The sequence below is a fragment of the Coregonus lavaretus genome (genome assembly GCF_964263955.1).
Source record: "Coregonus lavaretus genome assembly, chromosome: 17".
Lineage (NCBI taxonomy): Eukaryota > Metazoa > Chordata > Actinopteri > Salmoniformes > Salmonidae > Coregonus > Coregonus lavaretus.
In genome coordinates this window covers 11811383-11835242 of record NC_140004.1, presented here as the reverse complement: position 1 = coordinate 11835242, position 23860 = coordinate 11811383, and the positions used below count along the sequence as shown (strand labels likewise).

Sequence of the window (23860 nt, the reverse complement as noted above, 5' to 3'; positions counted from 1 at the left end):
AAAGGTACATTAGCAGGCTACATTTTATTCATTTAGCAGACGCTCTTATCCAGAGCGACTTACTGTTAGTGAGTGCATACATTTTCATACTGGCCCCCCGCTACTCATATGGTGTATTTTGATCTCTCTCTCTCGCTCTCTCTCTCTCTCTCTCTGGGTGTATTCATTACGGAAACCATTTATAACCAAACAGAGCAAAACAAGAGTTTCTATTGAACAAATTCAGGTAGGTCCCTCCCCATTTTGCAACAGAATCGGCGTAATGAATACGCCCTAGTTCTTTTGGTTTCTGTATTTTACATTCAGCAAGAAAGAACAAGCTGTAGTAGTAACTATATATTTTTCAAAATAAGTGTACAACAAGCTATTGTAGGCCTAGTCTAGCTATTGGCCCAGTGATTCCCAACCAGTGGTACTAGGACACCTGGGGGTACTTGGCCTATCCACTAGGGGTACTTGAGAAGACTCATGAGACCATATGCTTACTGGTAAAATGCACATGAGGGGGTACTTCAGGGATACTCTGGGCAGAGCCAAATTCTTTTGGTGGTACAGTAACCGAAAAAAGGTTGGGAACCACTGTTTTACACTATAGGCCTGCCCAATGAATTTACAGTGATTATTTATTTTTACAAATCAGATTTATATGAAATGACAGGCAGCCTAGGATAAACGTATTGCTCATATTTTTTTTCAATATATCACGAACTGTTTCAGCATATTGGTTATTGATTTGGACACTTTAAAACTGTTTTGACATTGGGCTAAGCAGCAACAGCATCATTTTCAACTTAAGTTTTAGGAATATATATAAATGTAACTTTCAACATTAATTTCCAATGGTATTGGAACCTGCTGTACTTATTTTCATGATATAGCCTACCAGAAATCAACAAAATGATTTAGCATGTACTGTTTAGTAAAAAAGTATGCCACAGCCAAAACGTATTACTTTTGGTGCGTTCAAAACAACTGGGTATTTGGAAAGAGAACCAGTGCCAGACGAGTCGATTTGTTAAAACTATTATCGCCGATTGGGCTGAAGCTGTCTAGTAGTGTGCGTCTTCTAGTATTAGCTTAGTGTGGCTATGGGTTTACGAAATGACAATTGAGATTCTTTGCTACATGACATTTGTGCTAGTTGGCAAAATATATGCTGCATAGCTAGCTCTAGCTGAATGGGCAAAGCTAGCTCCATTGATTCACTATTACTGACAATCCTGTGAGAAGTAAAGGCGCACGAGACAAGGAAGAGTGCTAGAGACGGAATCCCCACCAAAACACTGCCAACCATACTTTGCATTTTCCTGAATTTGGCCAATAAAAAGAAAAGATAAAGATTGGCAGTCTGAGATATGGCTTTTTCTTTGCAACTCTGCCGAAAAGGTCAGCATCCCGGAGTCGCCTCTTCACTGTTGATGTTGAGACTGGTGTTTTGCGGGTACTATTTAATGAAGCTGCCAGTTGAGGACCTGTGAGGCGCCTGTTTCTCAAATTAGACACTCTAATGTATTTGTCCTCTTGCTGAGTTGTGCACCGGGGCCTCCCACTCCTCTTTCTATTCTGGTTACAGTCAGTTTGCGCTGTTCTGTGAAGGGAGTAGTACACAGCATTGTACGAGATCTTCTGTTTCTTGGCAATTTTTTGCGTAGAATAGCCTTCATTTCTCAGAACAAGAATAGACTGACGAGTTTCAGAAGAAAGGCCATTTTGAGCCTGTAATCGAACCCACAATTGCTGATGCTCCAGATACTCAACTAGTCTCAAGAAGGCCAGTTTTATTGCTTCTTTTATCAGCACAACAGTTTTCAGCTGTGCTAACATAATTGCAAAAGGGTTTCCTAATGATCAATTAGCTTTTTAAAGGGATAAACTTGGATTAGCAAACACAACGTGCCATTGGAACACAGGACTGATGGTTGCTGATAATGGGCCTCTGTACGCCTGTGTAGATATTCCATTAAAAATCTGTCGTTTCCAGCTACAATAGCCATTTACAACATTATCAATGTCTACACTGTATTTCTGATCAATTTGATGTTGTTATTTTAATGGACAAAAAAATTGCTTTTCTTTCGAAAACAAGGACATTTCTAAGTGACCCCAAACTTTTGAACGGTAGTGTTTATATATAGATAACTATGAGTAATTACCATATACTTACTTAATACTCATTACCAAGTGAAAACAAACAAAATATGAGCTTCTACTTTAGCCAACTTTATTGCAACATGTAAAAATACCTTATCTTTTTTACAAAATAAGGATTTTTATTGTTGGGATAATAATTTGATTAATTAGAATAAACAATTATATATAGGCCTACTCGATAATCCAAGTGGGAGGATAGTGGTGACTCAAAAGTGCAGCCTATAGAATGGGGAGTAGCCTAGCTAGCTAGCTAGCTAATTCAGAGAAAACCGGTTTGTCTTTTTCTCCACTTTTTCAACAAAAAATCAACAACGTTTGTGTCTTCATCTGTTTTTTTCTTGAAAGCATTTTCCCATCCTGGAGTCTGAGACCTTTTGGGAATCTCAACAAATATTATTTGTTTACATACAGTAGCAGGTTAGGATAATGAGGTTAAGGTTAGGAAAAGGGTTAGGCTTAGCTACAATGCTTGTCCCCACACGAAAGAAACAGGGCGAGCACCAATGGTAACTTGACATCAGAAAACGCCCCTAATTGGGGTCCGCAATTACACCCTTCTCGGTTCTATGCGCATTATCACTATGAGTCAGTGTCAACACAAATTGTGGGCATGTTCGAGGTTGCCTTTACATCGAGTGTGTTGGGCAGATGGGCAGATCTTGACATGATGCCTGAATTCCTGAGATAAATAAGTATGCATCCCATCCAAAAGTGAGTGTTCTTCAACCTTGAAACCCTTGCAAGGGTTACATGATGAAAGAAGAGGTTGTCTTATGATAATTTTAGTGTATTTATAAACCATTATTCAACCAAGTTCAATAGGCTCACAGTTTGGCAAGCACTGAAGGACTAGTTCACAATGTTAGCCATAACTGTGTATTAATGTATAACAAATGTTTGAGTCATGCTTAATTAAATAATTCACCCATTTTCAAGCCCTGCCCTCCTTAGCTACTGTTGCTTTCCAGGTCAAATGCACTGTTAAATTATACAGTGAGGGAAAAAAGTATTTGATCCCCTGCTGATTTTGTACGTTTGCCCACTGACAAAGACATGATCAGTCTATAATTTTAATAGTAGGTTTATTTGAACAGTGAGAGACAGAATAACAACAACAAAAATCCAGAAAAACGCATGTCAAAAATGTTATAAATTGATTTGCATTTTAATGAGGGAAATAAGTATTCGACCCCTCTGCAAAACATGACTTAGTACTTGGTGGCAAAACCCTTGTTGGCAATCACAGAGGTCAGACGTTTCTTGTAGTTGGCCACCAGGTTTGCACACATCTCAGGAGAGATTTTGTCCCACTCCTCATTGCAGATCTTCTCCAAGCCATTAAGGTTTCGAGGCTGACGTTTGGCAACTCGAACCTTCAGCTCCCTCCACAGATTTTCTATGGGATTAAGGTCTGGAGACTGGCTAGGCCACTCCAGGACCTTAATGTGCTTCTTCTTGAGCCACTCCTTTGTTGCCTTGGCTGTGTGTTTTGGGTCATTGTCATGCTGGAATACCCATCCACGACCCATTTTCAATGCCCTGGCTGAGGGAAGGAGGTTCTCACCCAAGATTTGACGGTACATGGCCCCGTCCATCGTCCCTTTGATGCGGTGAAGTTGTCCTGTCCCCTTAGCAGAAAAACAACCCCAAAGCATAATGTTTCCACCTCCATGTTTGACGGTGGGGATGGTGTTCTTGGGGTCATAGGCAGCATTCCTCCTCCTCCAAACACGGCGAGTTGAGTTGATGCCAAAGAGCACGATTTTGGTCTCATCTGACCACAACACTTTCACCCAGTTCTCCTCTGAATCATTCAGATGTTCATTGGCAAACTTCAGACGGGCCTGTATATGTGCTTTCTTGAGCAGGGGGATCTTGCGGGCGCTGCAGGATTTCAGTCCTTCACGGCGTAGTGTGTTACCAATTGTTTTCTTGGTGACTATGGTCCCAGCTGCCTTGAGATCATTGACAAGATCCTCCCGTGTAGTTCTGGGCTGATTCCTCACCGTTCTGATGGTCATTGCAACTCCACAAGGTGAGATCTTGCATGGAGCCCCAGGCCGAGGGAGATTGACAGTTATTTTGTGTTTCTTCCATTTGCGAATAATTGCACCAACTGTTGTCACCTTCTCACCAAGCTGCTGGGCGATGGTCTTGTAGCCCATTCCAGCCTTGTGTCCCTGACATCCTTGGAGAGCTCTTTGGTCTTGGCCATGGTGGAGAGTTTGGAATCTGATTGATTGATTGCTTCTGTGGACAGGTGTCTTTTATACAGGTAACAAGCTGAGATTAGGAGCACTCCCTTTAAAGAGTGTGCTCCTAATCTCAGCTCGTTACCTGTATAAAAGACACCTGGGAACCTGAAATCTTTCTGATCGAGAGGGGGTCAAATACTTATTTCCCTCATTAAATAAAATGCAAATCAATTTCTAACATTTTTTACATGTGTTTTTCTGGATTTTTTTGTTGTTATTCTGTCTCTCACTGTTGAAATAAACCTACCAATAAAATTATAGACTGATCATTTCTTTGTCAGTGGGCAAACGTACAAAATCAGCAGGGGATCAAATACTTTTTTCCCTCACTGTATATCAATTAAAACAAAAAACTGATGTAAACCCCCCATTTTTGCCATATCACTCATAAGCTTCCATGTATTTAAAACAGACTCCAGAGCCCTTTATAGCAGAGTTGTGTCAGAGGTGGTTGGTTTTCAATTGGCTAACACTTACAACATGGTTTGTACTGAAAAATTGTGAGTTTGGATGCTATCAGAAACTTTAACATTTGTAATAAGCATGGTAACAAGCATTCAATGCTACACCTCTGTAATTACAGACTGCAATTTCCACCTGTTACATGTTGTTAGTACAGTAACTATGAATTATTACAATTAATTACAATACTTGTTAGTTTAATTACATATGTAATTACACTATAATAAGGACCCCTTAAAATAAAGTGTTACCCAATATTGTGAGGAAATTGTTACAGAGAGGCACTTTAGAAGAACTGCTTATATTGCGTCGAGCCAAAGGGTCTTAATGAACAGCTCTCTTTCTCATCTTTTTTGTAAATCAGTTTTTCTTTGTTTATTTCTCTGTCTTTTGTTATTCAAGTGGAATGGATGTCTAGGAATCTTGAATGAAGATAATAATAATATTATAATAATATGCCATTTAGCAGACGCTTTTATCCAAAGCGACTTACAGTCATGCATGCATACATTTTTGTGTATGGGTGGTCCCGGGGATCGAACCCACTACCCTGGCGTTACAAGCGCCGTGCTCTACCAGCTGAGCCACAGAGGACCACAAGATCATATTCTTATTTGAATAACCTGTGTAGTTGCTACTCCTACTGACAGTATTGACATTATGACATGTTTGATTGACATGACGAGCGGGACACTCACCTGTGAGGGTATATAATTGCCTCTCACCTTTTTCCTATGCAAGGCTCTGATGAAGGCGATTCACGCCGAAACGTAACCAGTTTAAGTATCCTGGGGTAAGTAATGTTTTTTTGATTTTCATGGCCCTCAGTCGAGCACCTGATCCCTTTTTTAGTTGAACCATTAGTCTGTGTGATTAACGGGGCTGAGCTAGAGAGGTGTTATTCTCACAAAAATGTCTATAAAGTTAGAACGGTTTGAGCTACAAACTATTATGACCAATCTATGAAAAGCTCAGACTCTCACGAACATGTAACCTGTATTGCTCTATTACGCTCACAAGCCACACGAGTCGTTAGAAGGTAAGAGGTTCTTCTACATAGAAGTTCGTAGGAAATCCAAGGACATAGTGTCTATAATACTGTAATAAGCTCATAGTTGCTGTCACAAATTCCAAACTCCACACAGTTGCCACTGACTAGTTGGATATTCATTTTCCACTGAGCAAACAATGTACAGTGCCTTCAGAAAGTATTTGCACCCCTTGACCTTTTCCACATTTTGTTGTGTTATTGCCTGAATTTAAAATGGATTAAATTGAGATGTTTTGTCACTTGCCTACACACAATACCCCATAATGTCAAAGTGGAAATACGTGAAATGTTTACAAATTAATAAAAAATGAAAAGCTATCAATAAGTATTCAACTCCTTTCTTATTGTCAAGGGCTGATGTAAGTGTGGTGTGGAAGTCAGGCGCAGGACACCGAAGCTTAGTCCAACAAAGTTTACTAGTTAACCACTAGGCAAAAATACAATAAACGGCCTCAAAAACACACAGAGGCGAGCGATTACGCAAACTGTGCGTAAACTCCAAAACAACAAACAGAGCTAACACGCAGCACTAACTGACATGCGAAAAACAACACACAACCTAACCAATACAAAACAGGCAACTTATAGAACACATAATCAGACACAAACGGACACAGGTGCAATAGACAGACAAAAGCAATCAAACAAAGAAACATTCAACGGTGGCAGCTAGTACTCCGGGGACGACGAACGCCGAAGCCTGCCCGAACAAGGAGGAGGAGCAGCCTCGGCAGAATCCGTGACACTTATGGCAATCCTAAATATGTTCAGGACTATAAATGTGCTTAACAAGTCACATAATAAGTTGCATGGACTCACTCTGTGTGCAATAATAGTGTTTAACATGAATGACTACCCTACCTCATCTCTGTACCCCACACATTATCTGTAAGATCCCTCAGTCGAGCAGTGAATTTCAAACACAGATTCAACCACAAAGACCAGGGAGGTTTTCCAATGCCTCGCTAAGAAGGGCACTTATTGGTAGATGGGTACAAATAAAAAAGCAGACACTGAATATCCCTTTGAGCATGGTGAAGTTATTAATTACACGTCTGATGGTGTATGAATACACCCAGTCACTACAAAGATACAGGTGTCCTTCCTAACTCATTTGCCGGAGAGGAAGGAAACCGCTCAGGGATTTCCCCATGAGGCCATTGGTGACTTTAAAACAGTTACAGAGTTTAATGGCTGTGATAGGAGAAAACTGAGGATGGATCAACAACTTTGTAGTTACTCCACAATACAAACCTAAAAGAAAAGAAGGAAGCCTGTACAGAATACAAATATTCCAAAACATGCATCCTGTTTGCAACAAGGCACTAAAGCAATACTGCCAAAAATATGGCAAAGCAATTCACTTTTTGTCCTGAATACAAAGTGTTATGTTTGGGGCAAATCCAATACAGCACATTACTATGCACCACTCTCCATATTTTCAAGCATAGTGGTTGCTGCATCATGTTATGGGTATGCTTGTAATCGTTAAGGACTGGGGAGTTTTTCAGAATAAAAAATAAACGTAATGGAGCTAAGCACGGGCAAAATCCTAGAGGAAAACCTGGTTCCATCTGCTTTCCATCAGACACTGGAAGATGAATTCACCTTTCAGCAGGACAATAACCTAAAACACAAGGCCAAATCTACACTGGAGTTGCTTATCAAGAAGACAGTGAATGTTCCTGAGTGGCCGAGTTACAGTTTTGACTTAAATCTGCATGAAGATATATGGCAAGACTTGAAAATGGTTGTCTAGCAATGATCAACAAACAATTTGACAGAGCTTGAAGAATTTTGAAAAGAATAATGGGAAAATATAGTACAATTCAGGTGTGCAAAGCTCTTAGGGACTTACCCAGAAATACTCACAGCTGTAATCGCTGCCAAAGGTGACTAACATCTATTGACTCAGGTGTGTGAATACTTATGGAAATTAGATATTTCTGTATTTCATTTTCAATACATTTGCAAAAATGTCTAAAAATATTTTCACTTTTATTATGGGTTAGTGTGTAGATGGGAGAGAATCATAATTGTTTTAATCAATTTTGAATTAATTCTAACACAACAAAATGTGGAACAAGTCAAGGGGTATGTATACTTTCTGAAGGCACTGTATGTACTTACAGCATTCTTATATTCATTTTTAATCCATTTTTTGCTTGGCAGACCTTATTTGTTTATTGACATTTGTCGATCAAACTCATGAATGCAACTGTTAATGTGAAATTGTTTTGTGGTTAACTTGAAACCATGGTTGTCCTGAAAATAAAATGGTAAAACACTTAAATGTGAGGGTAAATATGAGGGCAGAGCAAGCACATGAATGAAAGTAGTGAATTTCAGCTTGTTCACTGTGGGAGGCCTGAGTCCAATGGAGTTAAATTAATAGATGAATTAATACATGAATAGAATGGAGAAAAAGTAAATGAGAACTCCTATTTTGAAGGGACAGGAAGTGTTGGCTGTGCATTTGGCCAATGATAGGCATTCCACATTTAACCCCACCCACGTGTGAAAATCGAAATATGAAGTTGTTTTTTGGTTTATGCAAAAAGCTTTACAAAAACAAAAAAAGGTCAATTTTCTCGTTCCCTATGGCTCCGTTTTAATACAGAAAGGGAATTATCTGCACGTACATGGACCAGGATGATGCCTGAGTTTCTGATTGGAATTCCGAGTTGTATGCCTGTGCAAAACTATTTTTCAGAGTCTGACAGTTTTTTCTGAGTTCCCTGTCGTCGTGAATGTACCATCACGTACAACTTTAGATATGAACCAGAAAGTACCGTCTGTAGCCCCACCAATTGACCTTTTATTTTTATTTGTTTGTGCTAACGTTAGCTAAGTAGTTGGCATTTGGAACGACATATTTGGAGTAAACTTGAGTGTACTGTAGGCCTATGCATTTATCAATTGAAAAATCACCTGAAGCTTGAGAGGAATGGGAGATGCAGTAGAGAAATGGAGTGCTGAGGCAGAGGGCTCGTAATGAGGACGACTGGTAACTACTCTGAACTGTGTGTGTGGTAAGCTTTCTGGCACCCAGAGCTGCTGAGGCGTTACCTGTGGGTGCCATACATTGTGAAGGAGAAGTCCAGTGGCTATACGACTCAGGCTGATTTTCAGAGTAGCTAGCCCCCCACTGGGCACACACTGGTTGAATCAACATTGTTTCCACGTAATTTCAATGAAATTACATTGAACCAACATGGAATAGATGTTGAATTGACGTCTGTGCCCAGTGGGTCTCTCCAAGATAGTCACCAGACTCTATCTTCATCAACCATCTCACTGACCACCTTCCTCTGATCAAGCCATGATGAACTGCCCCTCTCCATCTTTGGAGGATGCTGCATGCACTCAGACTTGGCATCTATTGGTTGACCTAGCCAACTATAGCTAGGCTACTCATGATGATGTATTGCTTGTTTGTTTTTTGCTTTTCATGCGCTTTGAGATGGTTATGAAAAGCGCTATAAAAATGTAATCGTATTATTATTATTATTATTATTATAATAATACCAAATGTGGTTTATTTAGTTTAGTGGAGCAAAAAGCCAAGGTGGCTGACATGTAATCTTCAATCAAAAAAAAGTTATACTAGCAAGAGCAGTGTGCAGGTTTCTTTTTTCTTTCCACTTACCTACGTAATTGCTACCATGCACCTGACACAAGATAGCTCAGATGTGCGAGTGCATTTTTTTATGTTGAAAGTAAAACACACCAACAGTAGATGTACCGGTTTCAAATATTTTTTTTTATTACAAACAATAAACACTTTTCAATGAGAAAACAGAAATCCATTTAGGTTTTTTTTTTTTTTAAGGACTTCACCAAAAACCATAGAAAATGTATAAATTACACCTTGGGAATATGATGATGATGATGACCGGTGGGGGTGATGGAGTGGCAGCCCCTGCAGCTGTTCAGGAGTCTTATGGCTTGGGGGTAGAAGCTGTTGAGAAGCCTTTTGGACCTAGACTTGGCACTCCGGTACCGCTTGCCATGCGGTAGCAGAGAGAACAGTCTATGACTAGGGTGGCTGGAGTCTTTTACAATTTTGAGGGCCTTCCTCTGACACCGCCTGGTATAGAGGTCCTGGATGGCAGGAAGCTTGGCCCCAGTGATGTACTGGGCCGTACGCACTACCCTCTGTAGTGCCTTGCAGTCGGAGGCCGAGCAGTTGCCATACCAGGCGGTGATGCAACCAGTCAGGATGCTCTCGATGGTGCAGCTGTAGAACTTTTTGAGGATCTGAGGACCCATGCCAAATCTATTCAGTCTCCTGAGGGGGAATAGGCTTTGTCGTGCCCTCTTCACGACTGTCTAGGTATGTTTGGACCATGATAGTTCGTTGGTGATGTGGACACCAAGGAACTTGAAGCTCTCAACCTGTTCCACTACAGCCCCAACGATGTGAATGGGGGCGTGCTCAGTGCTTTCCTGTAGTCCACAATCATCTCTTTTGTCTTGGTCACGTTGAGGGAGAGATTGTTATCCTGGCACCACACGGCCAGGTCTCTGACCTCCTCCCTATAGGCTGTCTCATCGTTGTCGATGATCAGGCCTACCACTGTTGTGTCGTCGGCAAACTTAATGATGGTGTTGGAGTCGTGCCTGGCCATGCAGTCATGGGTGAACAGGGAGTACTGGAGGGGACTGAGCACGCACCCCTGAGGGGCCCCCGTGTTGAGGATCAGCGTGGCAGATGTGTTGTTACCTACCCTTACCACCTGGGGGCGGCCCGTCAGGAAGTCCAGGATCCAGTTGCAGAGGGAGGTGTTTAGTCCCAGGATCCTTAGCTTAGTGATGAGCTTTGAGGGCACTATGGTGTTGAACAATGAGCTGTAGTCAATGAATATCATTCTCACGTACAGTGAGGGAAAAAAGTATTTGATCCCCTGCTGATACGTTTGCCCACTGACAAAGACATGATCAGTCTATAATTTTAATGGTAGGTTTATTTGAACAGTAAGAGACAGAATAACAACATAAAAATCCTGAAAAATGCATGTAAAAAATGTTATAAATTGATTAGCATTTTAATGAGGGAAATAAGTATTTGACTCCTCTGCAAAATATGACTTTGTACTTGGTGGCAAAACCCTTGTTGGCAATCACAGAGGTCAGACGTTTCTTGTAGTTGGCCACCAGGTTTGCACACATCTCAGGAGGGATTTTGTCCCACTCCTCTTTGCAGATCTTCTCCAAGTCATTAAGGTTTCGAGGCTGACGTTTGGCAACTCGAACCTTCAGCTCCCTCCACAGATTTTCTATGGGATTAAGGACTGGAGACTGGCTTGGCCACTCCAGGACCTTAATGTGCTTCTTCTTGGGCCACTCCTTTGTTGCCTTGGCCGTGTGTTAGACCCATGGGGCGGCGCACAATTGGCCCAGCGTCGTCCAGGGTAAGGGAGGGAATGGCCGGCAGGGGATGTAGCTCAGTTGGTAGAGCATGGCGTTTGCAACGCCAGGGTTGTGGGTTCGATAAAATAATGTATGTGCTAACTGTAAGTCGCTCTGGATAAGAGCGTCTGCTAAATGACTAAAATGTAAATGTAAATGTGTTTTGGGTCATTGTCCTGCTGGAATACCCATCCGCGACCCATTTTCAATGCCCTGGCTGAGGGAAGGAGGTTCTCACGCAAGATTTGACGGTACATGGCCCCGTCCATCGTCCCTTTGATGCGGTGAAGTTGTCCTGTCCCCTTAGCAGAAAAACAACCCCAAAGCATAATGTTTCCACGTCCATGTTTGACGGTGGGGATGGTGTTCTTGGGGTCATAGGCAGCAATCGTCCTCCTCCAAACACGGCGAGTTGAGTTGATGCCAAAGAGCTCGATTTTGGTCTCATCTGACCACAACACTTTCACCCAGTTCTCCTCTGAATCATTCAGATGTTCATTGGCAAACTTCAGAAGGGCCTGTATATGTGCTTTCTTGAGCAGGGGGACCTTGCGGGCGCTGCAGAATTTCAGTCCTTCATGGCGTAGTGTGTTACCAATTGTTTTCTTGGTGACTATGGTCCCAGCTGCCTTGAGATCATTGACAAGATCCTCCCGTGTAGTTCTGGGCTGATTCCTCACTGTTCTCATGATCATTACAACTCCACAAGGTGAGATCTTGCATGGAGCCCCAGGCTGAGGGAGATTGACTGTTATTTTGTGTTTCTTCCATTTGCGAATAATCGCACCAACTGTTATCACCTTCTCACCAAGCTGCTTGGCGATGGTCTTGTAGCCCATTCCAGCCTTGTGTAGGTCTACAGTCTTGTTCCTGACATCCTTGGAGAGCTCTTTGGTCTTGGCCATGGTGGAGAGTTCGGAATCTGATTGATTGATTGCTTCTGTGGACAGGTGTCTTTTATACAGGTAACAAACTGAGATTAGGAGCACTCCCTTTAAAAGTGTGCTCCTAATCTCAGCTCGTTACATCTATAAAAGACACCTGGGAGCCAGAAATCGTTCTGATTGAGAGGGGGTCAAATACTTATTTCCCTCATTAAAATGCAAATCAATTTATAACATTTTTGACATACGTTCTTCTGGATGTTTTTGTTGTTATTCTGTCTCTCACTGTTCAAATAAACCTACCATTAAAATTATAGACTGATCATTTCTTTGTCAGTGGGCAAACATACAAAATCAGCAGGGGATCAAATACTTTTTTCCCCTCACTGTAGGTGTTCCTCTTAAATGTCAAGATAACATAGTCGCGTACCAAGTATTTTTGCTTAAGGTTCTCCCGCTTCTTTTTCACCCATGCAGGTGACAGCTGCCCCTCCAGCTCACACTCCTTCATGTAGATCCTGAAAAGACTTAAGATGAAGTACAACATTAACCAAAACATGAGCAAAGTAGAGTTGTGTGAACTTTCTGTAGCTAGACTGCCACATACTTTATCAAATTGGAGTGCCAAGGTGAAACAGTACACTCTTAGAAAAAAAGGTGCCATCTAGAACCTAAAAAGGTTATTTGGCTGTCCCCATAGGAGAACCCTTTGAAGAACCCTTTTTGGCTCCAGATAGAACCCTTCTGGTTCCCAACCTGGTCTCAAAGTATTTTGCATTAGTCTGTACGTAAATTTGAGTACGTAGTTGAAAAGTTGCTAATTACCTAAAATGCTAAAGTTCTCCATGATGAGATTCGAACTCGCAACCTTTGGGTTGCTAGAAGTTTGCATTATATGTTCACCCATCCACCCTGACCAACCACCCTACTTTCGTTTTTTTGCCTTAAGTAACCATCTGTCTTATGTAACCATACAATATGTAACTTATCATACTAATTTGAGCATCCCGGATTTACATTTACTATGTTATGTCTAGCCTGAGACCAGGCTGTGGTTCCAGGTAGAACCTTTTTGAATTATATGTACCTGAAACGAAAAATGGTTCTACCTGGAACTAAAAAGGGTTCTCCTATGGGGACAGCCGAAGAACCCTTTTGGAACTTTTTTCTAAGAGTGTAACGAGTGCAGCTTACCATTACTTTCACCATAACAGGTTATGTGCAATGAAACTAGCTAGCTAGCTAACTAGGCTAAAGGTAAATATGAAGTTGTCGCTCAACAGCAAGTAACCCTGTGGCTAACGTTACTGTTCTAACGCTAACTTCTAGTCCTACTAAAGCACGTAGCTAAAGGCACGGCAGGCTGGAAAATTGCTTTCAAAGATGTAGCTACGATGAAATAGTTGTAATCATTTTAAGAACAAAAACTACTTACATTTGAACACCACCGCAGACGCTTCGTTATTGGCAATCTTCCAAGTTGTTTTGTTGTTTACTTGAAGAGATCTAGCTATCAAAATTTGCAGAGCCCCTCTTCCAATGCATTGTGGCTGTGAAATTCCCCAAAAAGTGTGCAGCGAATTGTACTAGATGAAAAGCCGAAATGAATGTAACATCCTGGCATTTAAAGCATATTCGAAAATTCACAAACTATAAAACTTGATTTTATAGCATACTCAAACAGGCTACTATTTAGGACGTATTATGGGTATTCGGACACAAGCCAGAGATACTTACCTTCATTATGATCATCTCAACAACTCCCATGTCGCTCATCATTTACGCACCACACAAACTTCATGCTTTTGTTTTGCACACCCCACATGTTTGAGTTACTGATTTCTTTCTTTTAAATCGCATATATAAACTTTGACTTCAGGTTTAGAGTTACTTAACGATCATACTTTTCATACTTTTGACTTTCGTGCACTTATATAATAAGCAGTTGTATTATTATCTGATAGCAAAGTAAGACAGATTCAGAATAATTTGAGGACTCATTACTTTTTCCAAATGAATTTAAAAAGGAAAATATTATCTTGCAATCAGTGGTAATTTCAGTTAGGCTCCAATTTTGCCATTTCATACCACTAATACTCTAATTACATACTAATTCAACTTTTCTGGTTCTCACCACCTTTTTCCAAATTATCTCTTTGCATTGTAGCCTACATAATTTGACAACTGGGCTATCATAGAAGCCATATAGATAATACAAATACAACTTGTTCAAACTTACCATTGTAGGAGCTGCATTCATATTGGCACACAAATGGACCTGACATAGGTCCGCACCTTTACCTGACATAAGTAACCTACAGGTAACCTACACTGTGGGCGGATTCGATTATGCTGTGCCGCGGGGCACCAGTCTATGGCCCGTGACAGGAATGGGCTAGAAAATGTTGTACCAGTGGGGGAAAAGGTTGCAGAGTTACTTTTTAAAAGGACATTCTACTCCAAAATGAATGAAAATACTATTATCCTGACACCATCTAAAATATAATTTCCTCCTCCAGAAATGAGCCCAATAACATATTGGTAAAATTATTTGTTAAAATTATTTTAAATATTGGACCATGCATATAACCTATGCATGGTCCATATTATCAGGTATGCTATTAGCAATAAGCATTATCACATGGGGGGGTAAAACTGAAGGGTCATTTACCTAGGTTGGTTGAGACACAAGGGACCTCAAGAGTTAACCAATCCTGTGAGCGGGTTTGGTGTCTCATTTTAAAATACTTTAACTGATGCAGCATAGTGGCTATAAATAAATAGGCTGAAGCATGGGGCTGGCAATCTGTACTTACCCTATTGGGCTAATCATTAGCTAGATCTCAAATGTGATCTTTTAACTAGTTGGCATCCTATTGATGAATTTTATGTCACCAAAAACTTGCATTAACACAGTGAACCTGTTGGGTAACTTGGGGTACCCTGCCACCCAGGGTAATATCCCCCCTGTCTGTACTTCTCAAAGAAACCACTTCATGTCACCATCCCCCCCACCCACAATACTTTCCCTGGTTGCCACTACTCTTGCTCAACAAAAAATGTAATCTGTCTCATCACCATTTTTTAAGTCACACTCCAAAAAAATACTATTTTGAGGTAGGGTGGTGTTTTACCCCAAGTTACCCTACAATTGACCCGTGCTACATTTAGCCCCACTCTCCCCTATGCACTCACAGCTAATTGCTGAGGGGTAAAGTGCTTAACCATGCCTCTGCTAAAAACTCAGGTTTTAAAATGGTACAGTTCGCACATATTTAGGAGTCGAAAAATAAATAAAGTAGGAATGGAAAGCTGGGATCCCGCTCTTTTAACAAAAGCCATTAAAACTGCTGTTTTCCCTGCGGTTGCAAGAATTGTTGTGCATTGACTGCTTGTCAGAATGCATGTTTCCCTCCCTGTGCCACTTGTAACTTGAATGCGCCTTGAGAGAAGCATAGAACAACAACAACAAGCCAACTAGGTAAATAGATCAACTATTCTACTATGGGGTTGTCTGATTGTTCTATCCATTACTCATTTTGTTTGAAGAGGAAAAGTAGATGTTCTAGCATCTTCAAAGTCCGCCTCGGACAAAATATTTGTACATGTTCCATATTTTTTCAGTGTGGTGGCAATGATTTTGCCGTGGCGCAGCACGACAGCTAAATGACTGCAGCGGAAACACTGGGAAAAAGCGGTGAGAGAGGAGCGCCCTTCAGGTCATGTTGTCAACAAGGCAGCATGGTACATCGTCCAGATACATACATCTCTTTTTCCATAACATAATACATGTTTGGACTTTCAAACTAGTTTTCATTGGAAAGGCAGATAAAGCATTTTATCAAAAGCAGTCACTTTTGCATGTGAAAACACAGAATCCTAGCCGACTTCACTTCACCATGGGCTTTAAACGGGGCAACTGGCTCACGCCAAAACGAACACAATCAACTTTCACCCGGTGCAAAACACGCCTACCCGGGTCAGATTAATCGAATGCCCTCAGTCAGTCATTCAGCTCCCCTGTTCTCTCATTGGCCGGTCAGTCTTGGGGAGGGTCTTTAACCAGGCCCTGCTCCAAGGGTCAGTCAGATTCCTTCAAATATAGTTTATGCTCTCCACCACCATACAATACAACGTTGGATTTGGCACTCCTGTACTCTATTAACCAATTCATTAATAGTTGGTGGTGCTGCATACAGCTAGTGCTCATCATAACCACCAATCCAATGCTTTTAAATCAATAATGGGGAGTGTGCAAGTGCACTTTGGGAGAATTTTATGGCATCTAGGAAAGCCCTTGGCACCCCTCTGTTTAGTCAAGGAACATGGCTGTCAGAGTGCAAAAAACGTCTGTGCGATCGAACATTTAAAAGTAAAGAACCAGAGTAATTGGTAAAGTGAAGAGAAGAATGACCAGTATTCAGCTAGCTATGACCATGAACAACATCAAGCCCCGCTAGAGGAAAAGCATAGTTTAGGTTTAGTTCAAATAAAATACTGCCTTAATTGTGATACAATATCAAAGTAGCCAAGGTGGGATAATGTAACTAGTAACAACAAGCTGCACACACAATAACTTCATTACAATACACACTGAGTGTACCAAACATTAGGAACACCTAATGCTGGCCCATGGATGTCCTTAGGGTGGTGGACCATTCTTGATACACACAGGAAACTGTTGAGCGTGAAAAACCCAGAAGCATTGCAGTTCTTGACACAAACCAGTGCGCCTGGCACCTACTACCATACCCCATTCAAAGGCACTTAAATATTTGGTCTATTCACCCTCTGAATGGCACACATACACAATCCATGTCTCATGGCTTAAAAATCCTTCTTTAACCGGTCTCCTCCCCTTCATCTACACTGATTGAAGTGGATTTAACAAGTGGCATCACTAAGGGATCATAGCTTTCACCTGGATTCACCTGGTCAGTCTGTCATGGAGAGACCAGGTGTTCTTAATGTTTTGTATACTCTGTAGGCTACATGAAGACAAAAAGGAGCACAGCAAACATTTAATGACAATGAATGACCTCCTAAAAGTAATAACAAAATTAGTGTGTCTATGAAAGCTCTCTTACAAATACCGGTCCCCACTGGTGGAGAGTATTTTTTGCATAAACTTAAGTTTACAATTGAAAAATTGAAAATAAAGACAAATGGCATGGACAAAATGATTGGCACCCCGGAGCTAGTACTTGGTTGCACAGCCTTTGGCCCAGGTAACTCCTGACAAATGCTTCTTATAGCCATCAATGAGCTTTCTGCACCTTTTTACTGGCAATTTGACCCACTTTTCAGAAGCAAACTTCTCTAATTCTTCAATGTTGTAAGGGTGCCCTCCACCAACTACTGTTTTCAGATCTCGCTATAGATTATGGATGCGATTCAGATCTGGACTTCACTGGCCAGTTCAGAACAGTCCAGCGCTTCTTCTTGAACCATTCCTGTGTGCTTTTGATGTGTGTTTGGGGTGGTTGTCCTGCTGAAAGACCAACAACCTTCAACAGAGACCCAGTTTTTGGACAATGGGTTGAACAAATCACTCCACAATTTTTTTGATAATCTGATGATTTCATGTCTTGCATGTCGTTCAAGGGCCCCAGTACCCGAGGCAGCAAAGCAACCCCACAGCATTATGGAACCTCCCCCATGTTTGATTGTGGGGGGGTGTTATTTTCTTTGAATGCTTAATTTGGTCTTTGGTAGACATAGGAAGGCCCCACTACTGATTGAATTTCTCAAAAACCCACCTCAACAAGCCTAAATCCTGGGGGAAATGTTCTGTGGACCAATGAAACAAAATTAGAGCTAGTTGGCAACGACTGGGGGCCTTGAATGTGAGCAAGGCATCATGAAATTTGCAGAATATCAAAGTGGTTTGTAGTCCAATGTTCAACCATTGTCCAAAAATTGGGTCTCCATTGAAGGTTGTAGGTCTTACAGCAGGGCAACAACCAATCACACATCAAAAAGCAAGCAGGAAGGGTTAAAGAAGAAATGCTGGACTGTTCTGGAGTAGCCAGTGAAGAGTCCAGATCTGAATCACATCCAAAACCTATGGCGAGATCTGAAAACAGCAGTTGGTGAAGGGCACCCCTCAAACATTGAAGATTAAGAGCAGTTTGCTGCTGAAGAGTGGGCCAAATTGACTACAAGAAGTGTTTGTCTTCAGTTATCTTGGCCAAAGGCTGTGCAACCAAGTACTAGCTCCAGGGTGCCATTTTTTCCATTCCATTTATTTTTACTTTCTAAATTAAAATTGTATGCAAGTAGATACCCAATAGACTTCCAGTCATTGCGTGAACGCTAGTTAGCATCGGCTTGCGAAACCACCTTTAACCTTCATACTAAACACAGAGACATAAAAATGGTATCCACAAGTTCATCTGACTCTGGGGAAGTAGATACATCCCGAAGTATCCCTTTAAGTTTACAAAAATTAAATTGGTTCTGCCATGATGAAAATCCAATCACAAGGTGTGGAGACCTTTAAAAAATATATATTGTAGAAGAAATAGGGAATTCTTGAAGAAAAGTGGCAAGGGGTGCCAATATATTTGGCCACAACTGTAGATAACTTTATCTATATGGTATAGGCTAATGACACTGTAGCCCTGGTATGTATGTGTAGCTTTATCCTTGTCTTCAACAGCAGGTGCAATAACCATTTAGCATACACAATGCCTGATCTGGTAGGTTTACTGTAATTTTAGGGAGTGTATGGTGGGCATTGTGAAAGTTTGAGTTTAGTAGGCCTATACTCTAGCTGTTCTATAGTGTGTCCCTATGGCATATGTGTGCATTGGTAGGGAGCAGAACCATACATACAGTTGAAGTCGGAAGTTTACATACACCTTAGCCAAATACATTTAAACTCAGTTTTTCACAATTCCTGACATTTATTCCTAGTAAAAATTCAGTTAGGATCACCACTTTATTTTAAGAATGTGAAATGTTAGAATAATAGTAGAGAGAATTATTTATTTAAGCTTTTATTTCTTTCATCACATTCCCAGTTGGTCAGAAGTTTACATGCACTCAATTAGTATTTGGTAGCATTGCCTTTAAATTGTTTAACTTGGGTCAAACGTTTTGGGTAGCCTTCCACAAGCTTCCCACAATAAGTTAGGTGAATTTTGGCCCATTCCTCCTGACAGAGCTGGTGTAACTGTGTCAGGTTTGTAGGCCTCCTTGCTCGCACACGCTTTTTCAGTTATGCCCACACATTTTCTATAGGATTGAGGTCAGGACTTTGTGATGGCCACTCCAATACCTTCACTTTGTTGTCCTTCAGCCATTTTGCCACAACTTTGGAAGTATGCTTGGGGTCATTGTCCATTTGGAAGACCCATTTGCGACCAAGCTTTAACTTCCTGACTGATGTCTTGAGATGTTGCTTCAATATATCCACATAATTTTCCTTCCTCATGATGCCATCTATTTTGTGAAATGCACCAGTCCCTCCTGCAGCAAAGCACCCCCACAGCATGATGCTACAACCCCCGTGCTTCACGGTTGGGATGGTGTTCTTCAGCTTGCAAGCTGCCCCATTTTTCTTCCAAACATAACGATGGTCATTTAAAAAAAAATGTTTTATGGCCAAACAGTTCTATTTTTGTTTCATCAGACCAGAGGACATTTCTCCAAAAAGTACGATCTTTGTCCCCATGTGCAGTTGCAAACCGTAGTCTGGCTTTTTTATGGCGGTTTTGGAGCAGTGGCTTCTTCCTTGCTGAGCGACCTTTCAGGTTATGTCGATATAGGACTCGCTTTACTGTGGATATAGATACTTTTGTACCCGTTTCCTCCAGCATCTTCACAAGGTCATTTGCTGTTGCTCTGGGATTTATTTGCACTTTTCGCACCAAAGTACGGTAATCTCTAGGAGACAGAACGCGTCTCCTTCCTGAGCGGTATGACGGCTGCGTGGTCCCATGGTGTTTATACTTGCGTACTATTGTTTGTACAGATGAGCGTGGTAACTTCAGACGTTTGGAAATTGCTCCCAAGGATGAACCAGGTTGTGTTTCTGAGGTCTTGGCTGATTTCTTTTGATTTTCCCATGATGTCAAGCAAAGAGGCACTGAGTTTGAAGGTAGGCCTTGAAATACCTCCACAGGTACACCTCCAATTGACTCAAATGAAGCTTCTAAAGCCATGACATCATTTTCTGGAATTTTCCAAGCTGTTTAAAGGCACAGTCAACTTAGTGTATGTAAACTTCTGACCCACTGGAATTGTGATACAGTGAATTATAAGTGAAATAATCTGTCTGTAAACAATTGTTGGAAAAATTACTTGTGTCATGCACAAAGTAGATGTCCTAACCGACTTGCCAAAACTATGGTTCGTTAAAAAGAAATTTGTAGAGTGGTTGAAAAACGAGTTTTAATGACTACAACCTAAGTGTATGTAAACTTCCGACTTCAACTGTATGTATGTATGTATGGGGGATTGGAAGCGATGCAGACAATTACATTGATGGAAGTTGCAATCTACTGCAATATTAAAGCTGATCTACCCCCTAAAATAAAAAAAATAAAAAATAAAATATATATATAGCTATCAAAAGTAAATGGAATTGCTGAAATATATGTAAGTATCAAAAGTAAAAGTATAAATAATTTCAAATTCCTTATATTAAACAAACCAGACGGCATCATTTTCATGTTTTTTTTTAGTTACAGATAGCCAAGGGCATGTTCCAACACTCAGATATAATTTAAAAACGAAGCATGTGAGTAGGGATCAGAGGCAGTAGGGATGACCAAGGATGTTCTCTTGATAAGTGTGTGAATTAGATCATTTTCCTGTCCTGCTAAGCATTCAAAATGTAACGAGTACTTTTGGGTGTCAGGGAAAATGTATGGAGTAAAAAGTAAATACACTGCTCAAAAAAATAAAGGGAACACTTAAACAACACAATGTAACTCCAAGTCAAACTGCGAAATCAAACTGTCCACTTAGGAAGCAACACTGATTGACAATAAATTTCACATGCTGTTGTGCAAATGGAATAGACAACAGGTGGAAATTATAGGCAATTAGCAAGACACCCCCAATAAAGGACTGGTTTTGCAGGTGGTGACCACAGACCACTTCTCAGTTCCTATGCTTCCTGGCTGATGTTTTGGTCACTTTTGAATGCTGGTGGTGCTTTCACTCTAGTCGCAGCATGAGACGGAGTCTACAACCCACACAAGTGGCTCAGGTAGTGCAGCTCATCCAGGATGGCACATCAATGCGAGCTGTGGCAAGAAGGTTTGCTGTGTCTGTCAGCGTAGTGTCCAGAGCATGGAGGCGCTACCAGGAGACAGGCCAGTACATCAGGAGACGTGGAGGAGGCCGTAGGAGGGCAACAACCCAGCAGCAGGACTGCTACCTCCGCCTTTGTGCAAGGAGGAGCAGGAGGAGCACTGCCAGAGCCATGCAAAATTATCTCCAGCAGGCCACAAATGTGCATGTGTCTGCTCAAACGGTCAGAAACAGACTCCATGAGGGTGGTATGAGGGCCCGACGTCCACAGGTGGGGGTTGTGCTTACAGCCCAACACTGTGCAGGACGTTTGGCATTTGCCAGAGAACACCAAGATTGGCAAATTCGCCACTGGCGCCCTGTGCTCTTCACAGATGAAAGCAGGTTCACACTGAGCATGTGACAGACGTGACAGAGTCTGGAGACGCCGTGGAGAACGTTCTGCTGCCTGCAACATCCTCCAGCATGACCGGTTTGGCGGTGGGTCAGTCATGGTGTGGGGTGGCATTTCTTTGGGGGGCCGCACAGCCCTCCATGTGCTCGCCAGAGGTAGCCTGACTGCCATTAGGTACCGAGATGAGATCCTCAGACCCCTTGTGAGACCATATGCTGGTGCGGTTGGCCCTGGGTTCCTCCTAATGCAAGACAATGCTAGACCTCATGTGGCTGGAGAGTGTCAGCAGTTCCTGCAAGAGGAAGGCATTGATGCTATGGACTGGCCAGCCCTTTCCCCAGACCTGAATCCAATTGAGCACATCTGGGACATCATGTCTCGCTCCATCCACCAACGCCACGTTGCACCACAGACTGTCCAGGAGTTGGCGGATGCTTTAGTCCAGGTCTGGGAGGAGATCCCTCAGGAGACCATCCGCCACCTCATCAGGAGCATGCTCAGGCATTGTAGGGAGGTCATACAGGCCACACACACTACTGAGCCTCATTTTGACTTGTTTTAAGGACATTACATCAAAGTTGGATCAGCCTGTAGTGTGGTTTTCCACTTTAATTTTGAGGGTGACTCCAAATCCAGACCTCCATGGGTTGATACATTTGATTTCTATTGATAATTTTTGTGTGATTTTGTTGTCAGCACATTCAACTATGTAAAGACAAAAGTATTTAATAAGATTATTTCATTCATTCAGATCTAGGATGTGTTATTTTAGTGTTCCCTTAATTTTTTTGAGCAGTGTAATTTTCTTTAGGAATGTACTGAAGTAAAAGTAGTCAAAAATATAAATAGTAAAGTACAGATACCCCCCAAAAACGACTTAAGTACTTTACACCACTGCGATGCACCAAGTCTGGAACAAACAGGACCCCGAATAGCTTCTACCCCCAAGCAATAAGACTGTTAGTTAAATAGTCAACTAATAGCTACCCGGAATATCTGCATTGACCCTTTTGCACTAACTCCTGACTCATCACATACGCTGATGTTATTGTTTATTATCTATCCCGTTGCCTAGTTACTTTATCCCTACCTACAGTATATGTACAGTGGGGAGAACAAGTATTTGATACACTGTCGATTTTGCAGGTTTTCCTACTTACAAAGCATGTAGAGGTCTGTAATTTTTATCATAGGTACACTTCAACTGTGAGAGACGGTGAAAAAATCCAGAAAATCACATTTGTATGATTTTTAAGTAATTCATTTGCATTTTATTGCATGACATAAGTATTTGATACATCAGAAAAGCAGAACTAAGATCTCGCGATACATGGCCACATCCATCCTCCCCTCAATACGGTGCAGTCATCCTGTCCCCTTTGCAGAAAAGCATCCCCAAAGAATGATGTTTCCACCTCCATGCTTCATGGTTGGGATGGTGTTCTTGGGGTTGTACTCATTCTTCTTCTTCCTCCAAACACAGTGAGTGGAGTTTAGACCAAAAAGCTCTATTTTTGTCTCATCAGACCACATGACCTTCTCCCATTCCAGATGGTCATTGGCAAACTTCAGACGGGCCTGGACATGCACTGGCTTGAGCAGGGGGACCTTGCGTGCGCTGCAGGATTTTAATCCATGACGGCGTAGTGTGTTACTAATGGTTTTCTTTGAGACTGTGGTCCCAGCTCTCTTCAGGTCATTGACCAGGTCCTGCCATGTAGTTCTGGGCTGATCCCTCACCTTCCTCATGATCATTGATGCCCACGAGGTGAGATCTTGCATGGAGCCCCAGATCGAGGGTGATTGACCGTCATCTTGAACTTCTTTAATTTTCTAATAATTGTGCCAACAGTTGTTGCCTTCTCACCAAGCTGCTTGCCTATTGTCCTGTAGGCCATACCAGCCTTGTGCAGGTCTACAATTTTATCCCTGATGTCCTTACACAGCTCTCTGGTCTTGGCCATTGTGGAGAGGTTGGAGTCTGTTT

The 23860-nt window shown here is 41.6% G+C and overlaps 1 protein-coding gene across 1 annotated transcript in view; it reads right to left on the bottom strand.

Moving 5' to 3' along the window:
• Positions 1 to 14523, bottom strand: part of LOC311145022 (transient receptor potential cation channel subfamily M member 6-like) — a gene marked incomplete at both ends in the record, with an annotated part of 122403 nt that extends 107880 nt beyond the window's left edge. The window contains one exon of the mRNA XM_084181228.1: positions 14455 to 14523. Within this exon, the coding sequence (XP_084037354.1) occupies positions 14455 to 14523 (69 nt within the window). The remainder of the gene's footprint in view (positions 1 to 14454) is intronic.
• Positions 14524 to 23860: the final 9337 nt, after the last annotated feature.